This window comes from Cicer arietinum, chromosome 1 (assembly GCF_000331145.2).
Source record: "Cicer arietinum cultivar CDC Frontier isolate Library 1 chromosome 1, Cicar.CDCFrontier_v2.0, whole genome shotgun sequence".
NCBI classification, from domain to species: Eukaryota; Viridiplantae; Streptophyta; class Magnoliopsida; order Fabales; family Fabaceae; genus Cicer; species Cicer arietinum.
The window spans coordinates 3,415,497-3,431,558 of record NC_021160.2 but is presented as its reverse complement, the minus strand read 5'-3'; the positions used below and the strand labels follow the sequence as shown (position 1 = coordinate 3,431,558).

Sequence of the window (16,062 nt, the reverse complement as noted above, 5' to 3'; positions counted from 1 at the left end):
TTAGGGGCGTGATTGAAGTTATGGGTTTATTGTTTACGTTTCAATTTGTTTTTGGTTTGAATTTTTCGCAGCATCATAACTGAATAAGACTCTCTAAATATTGTTATAATTATTAATACTTTTTCTTTAAACAATTTTTTATTTAAGTTTTATTGTTGTCGATAACAGTTTTTTATTTTTCAATCTAACTCATGTGAAAAAGTTGTTAATGTATTTGCATACAATTTAATCAAGTTTATTTTAATTTTTTTAGTATACTATTTGAAATGAGAAATAATCGTTTTGTATTGACTTTTTTATAACAGTTGATTTCATTGAGTAATGAAATTTCTTTTTAATAAAATATTGATTATATAAAAAATTTCACACACTAATAAATAATAAATAAAAGCAAGGGAATAATAATTTTATTAAATTATTCTCACATAAATCAAATAATATTTTAGAATTATTAATTTTTTCAAAACTAATATTTTTGCCTAAAAAACGCAACCAATATTTAGTTAGTAAAAAAACAAAAAAACCTGTTGGACTATTGTGTTGTTTCTTTGGATACAAGAATATCTGAAGGCTCAACATGAACAAAAAAAGGGCAAAACAGTAAAATAAGATATGAAATCACTCAGCCCAAACCCTTAGGTGAAAACGGCGTGGTTTTTAGAAGTTTGGGAAAGCGAAGAACGCGAGTCATGAAAATTGGTGAATTGACTATTACAACACCTGTCTCCTGACACCGTCGTCAGCGGCGGTTGAAACCTCGGGAGACCGCGATCTCCCGACGGCGGTTACTCTCACCGTAACGTCATCAATCAGGTTATCTTCATTCTCTCACTCTAATAAATTGTGATCATCAATCAATTTAATTTAATAGATTTTGATCGATCAAATCACATTATATTTTTTGTTGTTAGATTAGTAAATGTATATTGAAAGTAGAAGAAGAACAAGAAGAAGAAGAATATTTGTATTGTAGAATGAGTCAGCCAACAGTGATACTTGCCACTGCCAGTTATGATCACACTATTCGATTTTGGGAGGCCAAGAGTGGTCGCTGCTACCGTACCATACAATATCCTGATTCGGTTTGGTTCCCTTCTTCTCTTTCCTTTTTCATTTTTTCAACTTTGCATTTGTTAGGGATACTTTTAGGTTTTATATCATTTTTTAGTCGTTGAAACTTGTGTATAGGAACGACACTTTAGATTGAAGACGTGTGTGGTACCTGACATGTGTTGGTGTAAGGCATCAACAATGCGCCGGCATATAGGATTCAGATTGCATGCAGTACTCCTGCAGTTGGGACTATTTTGGCAGGCTGATCAAGATTGGATGGTCCAAATTTAAAGTAGATTTATTAAATTTAAAAATACGAGCTTTAAATCTGGTCCGTCTGAGCCAGAAAAGCCCTGACCGCAGCTTTTGACTGCATTCAATTATGATCCCAACAAATGTCGATACATTCAATTCATTCTGTTTTTCTTTTTCAAATTATTGTCGGTGCCGTGTTTGGTGCCGTGTTTGGTGTCAGTGTCTATGTCGATACTATAGTCTGAAAATCAAATATCTTAAGGTACCTTGTATTTTTTAAATTGAAATTAATCAGAAACATGATTTATGTGAATTTTGAGTATAAAAGATTGCTTGCATAAACTTTCTGCTCTCCTGTTTTTAAGTTTCAATAGGATTTGTAGATGATTTGTTCTGCTGTTGAATGTGTTATACTTAAATATTTCTTTTGAAGTTGTGATTGTCTGCTACTAATTTGTAGCTTAGTTGTTTCATTGTTTCTACATATGCCTTTTGTTAGATAGAGATTGACACTAATTTATCATGGAGAATGGCTTCTATTGATTTTAGGTTCCATATTGTGGTACTGATTTTTCCGTATCTAATTTGTATAGCAAGTAAACCGGCTGGAGATAACTCCGGATAAACGCTTCCTAGCTGCAGCCGGAAATCCTCACATACGGTTGTTTGATGTTAATTCAAATAGCCCTCAGCCGGTATGTCTTTTCATACTCTTACATACAAAAATTGTTCCTTTTCTGGTTCCAAATAATTTATGATCCTAAATATGTGGCAGGTAATGAGCTATGATTCACATACCAATAATGTAATGGCAGTTGGATTCCAGTGTGATGGGAACTGGATGTATTCTGGTTCGGAGGATGGCACGGTTAAGATCTGGGATTTGAGGTGAAGTAGTTATCATGTTGCATAACAATTTTATATTATGACTCAAGACCTCAAATTTTTGTCCAATAGACTTTGCTTATTTGATGATAAAATTGCAGGGCACCTGGTTGTCAAAGGGAATATGAAAGTCGCGCAGCAGTTAACACTGTTGTGTTACACCCAAACCAGGTTATGTTTCACTATTTTTTGGGGGCTATACAATTTATTTATCCCTGACTTATGTTCACATTAATTAAGATGATATTAAAAATTCAGAAGAGATATCAAGGGCTGAATGGGTCTTACAGCATTCTGACTTTTATCTTTCCATTATTGTTTTATATATTTTAATTACTTGTCACTTCTATGAGATTCATTAAACTATTGGTTTATCCATTGGTGTTTAGATCTGGATTCTGTCATAGCTCAATATTAAGGACATGTTCCTTTTCTTTATGTTTCAGTTGAAGCATGTGTCCTCGATACCTTTCTGTGTTCACTATGGTTCCTTAGTCTTTGAAATATACAAGTACATGAGATTTCTGTTCGTATAGGCTCTTGCTTTGAGATTCTCACTGATTTTGTATGTAATCCAACAGACTGAACTAATATCTGGTGATCAAAATGGCAATATTCGTGTGTGGGATTTGACAGCAAACTCATGCAGTTGTGAATTGGTATGAGTTATGAACTCTTTTTATTCTTATTGATATCAGTTTCGAATCGATATATCAGTGTTCTCTATGCAAAGAATAAATAAATCCAAAATAATATTTAGAAAAAGTGAAATATTTGAATTATAGGCCATTAAGCCCTGTAGTTATAAGTTGTAACACCCTAGTTACTCATCTTGCAAACACGTGCTTCTTTCTCTTTCACTTCCGACATGCACTTTAAATCTATATGCACTCAATACCCATGCTTCTCCAACATGTAGATGATTTTTCTTATCTATGTCCTTTGGACAACAGTTCCCAATTCACTAAGGCTAAGGTTGACCAGTATTCCCCCCCTCTTTCGCCTCCATTCGTTGACAGAAAATATGGATGGAACATTAATTTCAATCTGTGGAAGAAATGTAGGTGCCAGAGGTGGATACGGCTGTACGCTCTCTGACAGTAATGTGGGATGGCAGCTTGGTAGTAGCAGCAAATAATAACGGGACATGTTATGTGTGGCGCTTGTTGCGAGGGACTCAGGTTGTGCCTTGATAAAAATATCACAATATGTCATCTTCATGTCAATTTTTACTTATTTGTACCAATGAAATATTTTTTGTGTGCAGACAATGACAAACTTCGAGCCACTTCATAAGCTGCAAGCACACGATGGCTACATCCTCAAATGCCTTCTATCACCCGAGTTTTGTGAACCCCACAGGTCATATGGAATGTGCTTGTCATTTGTCTTTTTATTTTATTCCTACTCTTATTAAATTTGGAAATGGAAAAGGTTGTGGTCAAGTGAACTGGTCAATGGTTAAGCTTTTGGGTAATCAGATGATCAGTTGTGTTAATTAAAACAAAAATGGAAGTTTTTTTTTTAAATAAGGGTCAAAGACTAAGAGTCTGTTTGACACAACTGAAATCTCAGAAGTCAGAATTGAAAAAAGAATGATAAAATTTAAGAATTTAATTTATACTGTTTAAAAATGTATCATTTAAGTGTTGAAATTTCATTGAAACAAAAGTGAACTGGAGCTATTTACATTGGACTTGGGATGAATGCATGAAGTGAATTCTCATGTGATCCAATGTTTCCAAAGCATTTTTACTTCAATTTTCAGCATGCATCAAGCAAATGCGACCAAACCTACTAAACATATTTCCTTGTTTAATCTTATCATTTCAGCACTTTACTGAATTTCTAAACAACATTTTTCTTAGGAACTGAAGAGATTCCTAAAATGAATGTAAACAACTACAAAATGTGGAAGTGTTTCCATGACAATTCCTTTTGTTAATAAATACAAAATTTAGATGGCATACCTTTCACAGAAACTAGTTTTTATTAGAGTTGATTATAAATTTATAGCGAGTAGCAATGATCAAGGTACCTGGGTATCTAGGTTCATTGCAAGCAACACAAAAACATCAGATAGAATTTCTACTTAATTGGTTTTACTTGAATTTGGGCATGAGCTCTTTCAACATACTTGTGCACATATGCTCTCAGATGCACACACATGCTATGTTACTGATATGAATATATCCTATGGGAGACTATGCCACCTTTTATCAAAATAAAATTTGTTTCCTTTGTGCTTCTACAGTCATATTCATCTTTTGAAGTATTTCCATGAAGCTGGAGCTGTACTTCATTTGCTTATTCAATGTGGTTTATAATATATAAATTACTTTTCATGTTTGAGTTAGCAATATGCAAGTTGTTAAAAAAAAACATTTTGAACTGGAAGCATCAAGCATCTGATAGAGCACCTTCCCAGCTCTTTAAAATTTAGCTAAAACACTTTGACTGGATAACTACCTCTAGGCATAGCATCTGGTAATTTATTGATGGTACTCTGGCTGGTTCCGGATCACTTTAGTCATTCTAGGCCTGGCACTGTTACTATCTCTAGCTTTAAATTACTAATGTACCTCTAGCTTAACTTAATATTTCTTGGTATAATAATCATTTCTAGGTACTTGGCAACTGCATCTTCTGATCATACTGTCAAGATATGGAATGTTGATGGTTTTACACTAGAGAAGACTTTGATAGGTAATTCATAAAATTATGTGATAATTTAGTGCTTTTTGACTCTCTACCACTTTCCGCAAAAGTTCATTCTCCTTAAACGCTTTTGGTTGTACATCCCAGGGCATCAACGTTGGGTGTGGGACTGTGTCTTCTCAGTGGATGGTGCCTACCTTATTACAGGTACTAACTTGGTAATATTTTTGGTATTTGTCTTCCTATAAGCATCCACAAACTGGGATATAAATGTGTTTCATTTTTAACACAGCTATATAAATTACTTTGAATTTAAGGTAATAGTTATGGTTTTCTAACTTCTGCAATGATTTGATAATACCTACCAGTATAAAAGTTGTGTGTGAAGAAAAGACGTAGAAGTTGAAACAGTGGTGTGGTGTGGTGTGGTGATTTTGAGTGACATGCTCAAACTGCATCTGGTTTTGACTATTGATTTTGTAGTTGTATAATGGGCGGTAACTGAAAATATATTACTTTTTGCCTGATTTTATACTCTTGCTAGTTTTTTACTCATCCCTTGCAAAATAATCCTTGCATTATCAAATGTGAATTTGGGTGGTATATGATCATTGTTATTAGTAATCAATTATTGCTTCATCCAAATTTTTACGCACATAAACCTTGTCATTGCAGCCTCCTCTGATTCAACTGCTAGGCTTTGGTCTATGTCAACTGGTGAAGATATTAAGGTTTACCAAGGGCATCATAAAGCTACAATTTGTTGTGCCTTGCATGATGGGGCTGAACCTGCAACTTCTTGACATAGTGACGAGTTATTTTTCTATGTCCGATACATCTTGTTATGTAAATATTATTTATTGTCTCGTTGTTCTATGAAGTTTACTTTAGTTCTTTGAGGGTGTGCTCATGTACTTGATAACCCATAGGGGATGAAAGACGTTAACTTTATAATATTTCTAATGTTATTTGTCGATAATTTCTCAACTAGAGTATCTTTTCTAATAGTGGATCGAAACCCAAGAATCAATATAGTAATTGCAAGCGAGTTCCTTTCTTGGAAGCTTAACTCGACACAGGAGGTATATATATATATAATCTTTCTTAGCATGGAAATGGTAATTTTCCTCATGATGATTGATTAATAACTCAAGTAGAGAACAAGCACGAAAGCCTAAAAATAAAATAAACAAAAATAAATATTGGAAACATAGTCATTTCAAGCATACATTACGTAGTAGTTCAACAATAGACACAAAGAAGTTCTAGTCCCAAAATGGTGTAGATTGCATTTATTCTTTGACACCCCATCATATTTAGTTTTCATCATAACCTCTACATATGGAGCTTTAATAATCAGAATGATGTTCAGTTTTAGAACCTTCTTTCCCTTTCTTCTTTTCCTTCTTCCCAAGTTTCTCAGCTTTATGGTGACTTTGAGGAGGCTCAGTGAAATCTGAAATGTCCATGTGCACACCAGGATCATTGGCATGGTAACTACCACCAAGCATGATGGAGTTATTGACGGCCTGAAAGTTGCTGTTAACGTAAGTGCTCAATGCTTCAGGCTCACCATCAGAAGAATATTTACCTGATTTTTCATCCAATTCGCTTCGCAGGGTAGCTCCATCGTTGGTTCCTGCGAGGGTGATGATCCTAGTGCCATGTTCATCGTCATTGTCCAAATGGTGGGTGGAGCCCGGTTTATGAAAATCAGTGACACGATGAGTGATGGCAGATAACATCTCCCTGATTTCTCTATCCAGGTTCTTATGCTTATGACCTTCAGAAGGGGGAGATGGACTTGATTTCACTGATTCTGAATGCATGTTTGTGAGGTAATTGGATGAAATTATCCCCTTAATAATGTAAAATATGTGTAGGTTATAGTTCTGAATATGAATGTGAGTCTATTTATATTACAAGAGCTGAAGTATACTTGTGGTTAAATAGCTTATGGGAATAAAGTGGATGGAATGACTTGGAAGACAATAAGAGGATCTTCAATGTCTTTATTTCATATCAGCAAAAAAAAAGCTAAAGGAGGAATTGAGGATTGCTTCATAATGGGTTAACATCTTATGCTTGTGTGACTCTTATGTTTCTTATTGACAATCATTTCCAAGAATAAAAAATCACTACCTTGTAGAGGAAACTTTTTTTATCATAAACACGAAATTAGGGGTGACAAATCAGACTAATTTATATCCTGTTTCGCATCCAAAGTAGGGTAGGTTAATCCACCAATGAAAAAAATACAATACAAATATGTAAATGTATTGGTTTTTATTTTTTTAGAGGGGCTGGCGGCGTGTCAAATTGTAACTTTTTTTAGATATTAGACTCTCATGAGTTTGTGCCTATACAAAAAAGCTAATACTTAAAATAGTTCACTTAAATTCAATGTTATTATTGACTTGTGTTGTGTTTGGAACAAGAGAAATGATTGGAAAACTTAGGAAAACGAAAAAAAACGCACAAATTTAAAATCTTTTTGAATTGAGAAAAAAAAAAGGTGAATGTGAGAGAAAAAGTTGCAAAAAGACAATAATTTTTCTTTGTTTCTTTTGTGCCTTTTTATTTTTCCTTTTTAAATGTTATTTGTGTCATTTTGTAAATTTTATTTATTTCTTCCCTTTCTCTGTTTACACAACCAAATAAGAGAAAGAATATATATACATTTCCTTTCTTCAATTTTCTCTTAAATATATAAACTTCTTATTAAAAGTGCATTGAAAATTATTTTTTAAAGTTTTAAACGTTCAAAATTTTCTTTTTTAAAATAAAAATATTACTTTTGATTTTTTAACAAATATCTTTAAGACTCGTTTGATTGACATAATAAGAGACAAAATAGGAATAAGTTATCATATCATATTTCAATTCAGTGTTTGATAAACCAACATGATATAATAAGTTAATCTAGAATTATATTTTATCTTGTCTCTCTAGTTGAAATTTCTATCATAAATATTAACTAGGTTACAAACCAGCAGAATAGGATAAAAACAATAGTTTATTCAATTACTTTTATAAAATATAAATTAAAACATAATAAAATATAAGTATAAAAACAATTTATAAAATATAATTTAAAATATAAAAATGTAAATCTAATCAAATAGAAAAATAATTAATAAAATTTATATTAAACTTAAAAATAAAATATTAATAATTAATTTAAAAAATGGTTATGATTTTACACAAAGGGTAGTTTTGTCTTTTTATATAATTTAATAAATTAATATTCACAATTATAAAAATATGAAAGTTAATTGAAACTTTAAAATAAATATAATTTGTTTACAAGATATTATTGTCATTTACATATAATATATATCATATCTTTATTTACATTCTAACAAATAAAATATAATTATTTAGTTATTCATGATTTTATTTTTAAAAATTATTTGTTTATTTAGTAGTATCAAAGGATAGTTTTAATATAAAATTATTTCATTACTTATTTAATTTTTTTGTTAATTTATAATATTTAAAATATAATAAGTTAATTTAAAAAATTTATCATGTTCCATTAGTTAAAACACTTAGATCATAGTTATTTGAGAGGTTTATGTACTTTTCATCATGTTTGAAACACTTAGATCACAGTTATTTGAGAGGTACATGTTGGCTATACGAGGATTGGTAACTTTTCTATCTAACTATATGATGATGTTCTTATTAATGATTTAATATATGATTTGGTAGGGAGATGCTTCGTCCAAAATTATATGAAGTTGTAAATGAGCAAAGAAAGCACCATGTAATGGGTATATAGTAAATTATTAGTGAAAATATTATAATTTATGTAGTAAATTATAATTAGTGTGATATAATTTTTTAAAAAAATTTATTTAGAAGATATTTAAAAGACACATTATTAATAAAATATATAATTCTATTTTATTAATTGACTATAATTTAATATACAAATCATATACTTATTAAATATTTATCATGTTCTATTAGTTAAAAGATGATAAATCAGTGATTGATTAATACAATGTGGTTTGATTGTCTATTTGATAAAAACGTATAAAAAAAATTATAATCACTAACTATAATTTACGGTACAAACATACATCGGACATATATTTGTCGCAATTTAATTAGTTAAAAATTTGTCTTTCAAGTGTTAATTAATTAGATGGTTAAATAAGATTTTAGTTCATATAGAAAATTCTTAATTTTTTATTTCTTAAAAAAAGTAATCACTTCTAGTTTCTATTTTGAATTTTTTTAATAAAAAAAATGATTTTTTTAATAAAAAAAATCATTTTTTTAATAAAAAAATAATTTTTTTAATCTCTATAAAATCAAAAGAGGAAACAAAAATCAATATCTTTTTAGAGATTAAATTTAAAAGATTGTAATTTTATAGGAACTAATAGTTTATTTAACTATTAATCAAATGCGAAATATTTACTTGTTTATAACTTGTCTCTTGAATATCTTATAAACAAGGTATAATTATCACTCGTCATTTACTAAAAAAATATATTTCACGTGTCAATTAATTAAAAATAAATACTTATTTAATTACCAGTATGTGTCTTGAATATTTTTTATATAAAACTATGATTAAATTTATGATAAATTAATTATAGTTTATTATATAAACTAAATTCGAAGATAACTATTTATCATTGAAATATAAAATAAAAAGCTTTTATTTCAAACTTCACTAAGACATATAGAAGAATGTTGATTGCACCATTTATTTCTTCTTCTTTTTCCGATAAATGCATTGCAATATTTATCACACTTTTATCTTTTGGATTAAATCACTCCACTTTTAAATTTAAGGCTATTCTCAAACATTTAATATTCATTTGAATCTAATTAATTTTCCATTATTATATTTGTTTGATATTATTTATAAAGTTAATATTTGTTGGTATTTTGATTATTTCTATTATCTCATTTATTTACGTTATTTTGAATATATCAACAACAAAAATATGATCTAATTTATCTATTGCTATTTTTGTATTCATACAGCTTTCACTATATTTGATATATTAATGTAATTATTATATAAACTTACAAATAAACAATTGCATACTACAACATCAACAACCACATTTTAATATATTATTCAATAAATTATATAAACCAACTCATATCTGTGCAGACTTACGAGTTATTTATCAGTTAATATTATAAATATAAAAAATTATTATTAATAGTATATTAAAAATTATGTTTTCAAAGTTTTAAATATTCAAATTTTGCTTTTTTTAAAATAAAATTATTATTTTTGATTTCTTAATAGATATCTTTAAAATACTTATAAAAATATTTGTTAACATAGTCCTTCTTTTATTGAGGATTGACATTCTCTCTTGAAATGACCAAATAACTTGTATAAACATGAAATCAATCTGGATGAAAGAATCCGTTTTTTCTTCTTAGGATGTGAAATGAGCAACTATAACCATTTAATAAAGGCAAATATACTGCTACCTCTAATCTCGAACACAAACCAAAGTAACATACTTCTATTTATTAAAAAAGATACTGAAATGTAATCAATTTTTCGAAATCTAAAAATAAATAAATGCATTATAAAAGTGTCATTTGTAAGAATTTATTCAATAAAAATCAAAAGTGGTTTAAAAGTAAAACTTATATTAGTTGATGAATATTTTAAGAATGTCACTGTTAAATAAAGTCAACGTAATTAAATTTTCTTATACCATCTTTTTATATATAAAAAAAATTGTTTAAATTACCAATGTCACTAATTACAAACCCACAAGGTATTACAGAGAAACTCTTTATTATGGTAAAAAATGAGAGTTTTAAAAATAATTATTAAATTAAAATTAATGATTAAAATTTAATTAATAATAAAACACATTTACAAGGCAAATATATTTATTCCTTTTAAAGAATAAAATGATAAAAATAATGTCGACTATTAATTAATTTAATACTACTATATCAGTAGTTTTGTAAATGAATTAAGTATAATTTTGGTCAATTATTAGCCGTTGCCGTGTAACAATACAAAAGTGGCAATTGTATCATGACATGCCATGATCAGTCACATGTCTCATTCTCTCTCTCTCTATTGTATGAAATGAAAAGGACAAGAAACAAGTAAGCGCAGAATGAATGAATAAATAAATCTAATACTAAAGTTATGGAAGAGGATAAGATTGGGAACCACAACACAACTAGCCATAATAAAGTAAAAGAGCACACTGAAATCAAACCCCAAAACTGGAAACCGGCTGGTGACTCTCAAATAACGGTGGCGCCGTTGTTATCGCATTCAAACTAATCTGCAAAAATTACCAGCTAAACAGGTCACCCACTGCCACTCTCCTTACTCTATAAATATAAATAAATAAATATTGAAAACCTAAATCATTCACTTAACTCATATTCCTTCAATTATAGTCTTATTTTTTATTCGGATCCGAATACAACCCGACCCGACATTGTATCATTGTTACCGAATTGAAAGATGATATTAGTGGCGATCGTAGCGGAGGTGCTGGAGGAGTACACGGCGTTGTTGTCAAGAGTGGTGGAGCAGGTGTTCCGTTCTGCCCCTGTACCTCGAAGGGTTCGTTTTCTAATCCTCCGTAGCCTTCCCTTTGTTTCGAATCAACCTAGGAGGATTCAAATTCAATCCCATTAGTTCCTTTTTTTTGTTTTCATTTTTCAATTTTGCGTGCCTTTGTTCCATACCCTACTTCGTGTAAATTTTGGGTGTTTTCTGTAACCGCAGATGATAAAATAGTACTTTTTTTTTTATTAATGGTATAATAGTATTCTCTTTGACTTAAAACCCTCAGAAATTTTAGAATTTTTATTATGCTAAGTAATAACATAATCCATCCATTGTGTGTTAGTTTGTGTAAAATCTCTACCTTTGTGATTTCACATTTTAGGATTTCACGTATTTAGGGTTTATAAAATTAATATTTGAGGAACAAAACGAAGATTACAAAAGTAATTAAGCAAATTTTTAATGTCATATTAGTTTAAAATTGGAAATAGACGGCAATATCATCGATTAACGTTGTGCATATCTTAAATAACGTTTGATCGTAATAGAGGGATGAAAATGACTACAAATTAAGAGACTATTTAACTATTTTGTAAAATTTATGAATTAAGTTGATCAATGATTATAAATTCAATGATTAACTAGTCTATTCACTCAAATATGATATGAAGAATCCCAAATTTTAAAAAAATCAATTGAGAGTAGAAAATAAATTAAAAGAGAAATAATTGATTGACAAAAATAACGTGATTTCAATGTTTTAGTTTTTCCTCTTTTCTAAGTTCCCAGAATGTTAAAAAAAAATATTGAGGGTGATTTCAATGATTTGTTTTTTTTTCTCTTTTCTAAGTTCCCGAAAGATTTTGGAAATATTGAGGTATTGATTTGTTGGGTTCTCTTTTGTATAAAGAGTGTTCTGTCTCAATTTTAAAGGGCTAGCGAGACTCTATACTGCCACCTAATTTAGACACAGCTTCAAACATATTTAAGAGAGTAGCATAAACAATGACTCAATAATTTTCTATTTATGTTCGATGATATTGTGCTTCTAAAGTCACTTATTAATAAACTAAAAAAAAAGTTATGTATTGAAAAAATTAAATTTTAAGTTTATAAAAATCTAAAAATACAATATTTAATAATTTTTATTTCACTATTTTTATCTTTAATTTTTTAACAAGTATTTTAAGAGTGTTTGTTATTATTCTCCTACTATTAGACTATACAATCAGCACACATAAGTAATCAATTCTCAATGTTATATCGTATTGTTATATTAATTATTAAAATATCTTCATAATTATCTATATGATCTGATGAGATATAGTTGAATATTACGTAAACTATTTATATTATTTGTGCATATCTTCATAATAGATTGTATTTTTTAAATGCTATTAAAGTTTGTTTAGTTACCAAGCACTAAAATAAAAAATTAAGAGTTGGTGTACTACATTTAAGAGTGAGAATATATTAAATTTACTAATTAATAGGAGTCAACGACATATAATACGTCATATTTAGGTAACATCATGCCTTTTTTAAGTGGATAAAGTTACATGTTACATAAAATATATACTTTTTAAGTCTACTCTGCAGGACTACTTAAATAAATATGAATAGCATTTTTTCATAGCTACTATAATTGTAACTTTTTTATTATTATTGTTATTATAGTTATCATATTAAATTTTAAACGTATTATTAAATATTAAACTTTTGATAAATATATTAGCATTTTTTATATAATATTATATTATTAAAAATGTTATGTTAAAATTTAAAATTTAATTTAATTGACATATTAATTTATTAGTTTATTTAATGATATATTTAATTATTTATTTAAATATTTTAAAATAAAATAGACTTTTAAATAAACTAATAGGTCATATCAGATTTTCATCAAGATTACTCAGACCTAAAATATAAGCTATGATAGAGCACATGTCATAATTAAATCTTAAATAATTTGACAGATCAAATTCATACCTTACAAAATGTAGTTCGACCTATGTTATTCCAACTCTTAATTATATTATCTTACTTTTTATTTATTTATAAAATATCTCACTTTTATTGAAATATATAACTATTTATAAAGGGTATATACTATTTTTTGTACATAGTCTAACTTTTTTTTTTAAATTATCCTTTATTTTTTTCTAACAAAGTTTTTTCTCGATTTTTACTAAAAAAATTTACTTTATCTTTTCATACTTCTTTATATTTATGTATACAACAAATTCTACTACATTTCTTACAAATGTATAAAAATATATATAAGATATAAATAACTTATAAATCATGATTAAAAATTACAACAACAAAAAAACATAGTAAAATATATACACACATTGCATCTTCAAAATGGTTACAAGATTTGATCACATAATCCTCATACATTAAATCTCACACATGTATCTCAACTCATTCTATATAATATTGAAGTTTAGAATATTTCGTTCAGATCATTCAGTTATTTATCTCTAATTCAAATCAAATGAACACTGTTTTGTAGCCCTCACAAGAAGAACTTTATATCTGTTAAAAATGTGTGAATAATGCTATTAGGCAATAGGAAGAGGATGAACTACACAAGGGCTTTAATTAACAAGCTCAATCAAAAGTTTAGTTAAAGCTATAGAAGCTATAAACTATTCCAAAACATGTTCATCTAGCTTGACGGATTTTAAAATATAGTCTTTCAATAACAAAGAAACTCTTCCATAAAGACATTGTAACATTTTGAATTTTTTAAAACATTAACTCGTGAAATTTTGAACCTAAAAAGATAATTATTTTTTAAACAAATTGCTAACAAATTTGAATTTGTGTTGTATCAATGTATTTTACCGATTTGAATGAATATCATCATTTTTTTAGTAAAAGAAAAACATTTACTTGCATTTAATGATATCTAATACCAACAATTAGCCAACACATAATTAATTATGAAAATTATATGGTTTTATGTCTTGACGTCGAAGCTTTTTTCCTAGATGTGGTTTGATTGAGGGAAATATAGACCATCTTTTTAAGAATTGAATTTGATCAAAACAAGTATGGTTCCAATCTCCTTTGAATGTTTGCTTTGAAGGCTGCCAAATTTCTTTCATTCACTAAGATGAAAATATGATCAACCATGACTCAAACCATGACTGAGGTGAAGAAAACATGAAACATGTTTTATCTTATCTTTATGTAATGGTATTTGGTATGCTAGAAAGGTAGCCAATTTTGAAGGAAAAACACTTTTATGTCTGAAAGAATTCATAAAACTTAGAATGTCATCGAGGACCACAATAATATGTTGAACACAAACTTTAAATCATTACACACATATTTCAATTTCATCATCTTCTTGGTCTCCACTACAAGGCATTTTTATAAAATTAATGTAGATGTAGTTGGACCGATTAATAATAAATGAGGTGTTGACATAGTTTTTTGTAATGGTAATGACTTGGGGACAATTGCGACCACTTGGTGTTTTGAGACATTTGTCGATTCTCTTGTAGAAACAATAGATTTGAAACTAACCCTTTAATTTAGATTTGGAATTCAAAGCAAGTTCTCTTTAAAGGAGTCTCTTTTAATGTATTTGAGGAATATATGTAAAATTCCAAGATTTTTCTTATTTTAGTTTGGTGTTAATTGTCAAAAAATTAGTTATTTCATTGATTTTTCTTTATATTATATTAAACAAACTGATAATGTTTGTACACATAATTTAACTCGTTTTGTTTTAGATTTTAATTTACTCAATTTGAATTGAGGATTATCTTTCTTATATTGTCTCTTTTAATTAATTCAATTTAACTGCTTAATGAAATTCATTTTGATACTGTTTAAAAAAGAAAAAATTTACAAGTATTCCCAGTAGATTGTTTATTTTTTGGTCAATTTTGACCAAGGTTCTTGTAAGATATCAAAATAGTGAGATTTTAATAACTTAATTCAATTCATTCAATCAATTTAATCATAATTGAACTAGATGTAAAGAAATAAATAAATATATTATTAAAAAGAATTAAATAATAAATATAAAATAAAAAAATATTAAATAAGTGAAATAAAATACCAATTGAGTCATTTAACTTTATCCGATTTGATTCCAGTTCAAGTCAATTCAATTAGTATTAGTATGTGGTATAATTAGGATCAAACCAACTAGCGATTACAGTGTGTTGATTTGTTCAGTTCTCTATTGTATAAAGAATGTTCTGTCTCAATTTTAAAGGACTAGCGAGGTTGTATATTGTTGTCCAATTTAAATAGAGTTGCAAAACATCTTTTAAGAGAGGGACATAGACCATGACTTAGTCTAACTTTTTGTTTGTGTCACGTTTACAAGCAATCATATCTCACACAATTATGTTATATTATTATATTAATTTTTAAAATATCTTTATTATAATTATACAGTGAATTTGAATTTAAATCTCCGTTTGAACTGAAGATGTATTTACAACACAATGTACCTTAAATAAGATTAGTTACCATAGAAGGAATTTATGAAGAAAAAAATATATGATATTATTACATAAATAACGAGACAATGGACTAAATTCAACTAAAATCTATCTCTTACAATACAATCATAAAAAATGTTTCACACATAGATTAAAGACAAATAAATCAATAGATTATTTAAACTAAGATTCGATCCAACGTCATGC

At 28.1% G+C, this 16,062-nt stretch overlaps 3 protein-coding genes across 5 annotated transcripts; 2 read left to right on the top strand and 1 right to left on the bottom strand.

Moving 5' to 3' along the window:
* The first annotated feature begins 626 nt into the window (after positions 1–626).
* On the top strand, positions 627–5,838 carry LOC101511790 (target of rapamycin complex subunit LST8). Of its 3 annotated transcripts, none has more exons than XM_004485866.3 (11): positions 627–813; positions 912–1,082; positions 1,902–2,003; positions 2,084–2,196; positions 2,295–2,364; positions 2,775–2,852; positions 3,258–3,374; positions 3,461–3,555; positions 4,820–4,899; positions 4,999–5,058; positions 5,527–5,838. In XM_004485866.3, the coding sequence occupies exons 2-11, from the start codon at positions 975–977 to the stop codon at positions 5,652–5,654; spliced, it is 951 nt and encodes a 316-aa protein (XP_004485923.1). In that variant the 5' UTR covers positions 627–813; positions 912–974; the 3' UTR covers positions 5,655–5,838. The 3 variants fall into 3 exon arrangements, with proteins under 3 accessions (XP_004485923.1, XP_004485924.1, XP_073225818.1); XM_004485867.4 differs by having other exon boundaries at positions 635–813; positions 917–1,082; XM_073369717.1 differs by lacking the exons at positions 627–813; positions 912–1,082 and adding an exon at positions 1,421–1,570.
* A 125-nt stretch (positions 5,839–5,963) lies between these two features.
* LOC101511467 (uncharacterized) lies at positions 5,964–6,767 on the bottom strand. Its single transcript, XM_004485865.4, has one exon. The coding sequence runs from the start codon at positions 6,678–6,680 to the stop codon at positions 6,201–6,203; it is 480 nt and encodes a 159-aa protein (XP_004485922.1). The 5' UTR covers positions 6,681–6,767; the 3' UTR covers positions 5,964–6,200.
* Positions 6,768–11,050: 4,283 nt separating this feature from the next.
* On the top strand, positions 11,051–11,652 carry LOC101511155 (uncharacterized). The gene has a single exon (XM_004485864.4). The coding sequence runs from the start codon at positions 11,333–11,335 to the stop codon at positions 11,507–11,509; it is 177 nt and encodes a 58-aa protein (XP_004485921.1). The 5' UTR covers positions 11,051–11,332; the 3' UTR covers positions 11,510–11,652.
* The last annotated feature ends 4,410 nt before the right edge of the window (positions 11,653–16,062 follow it).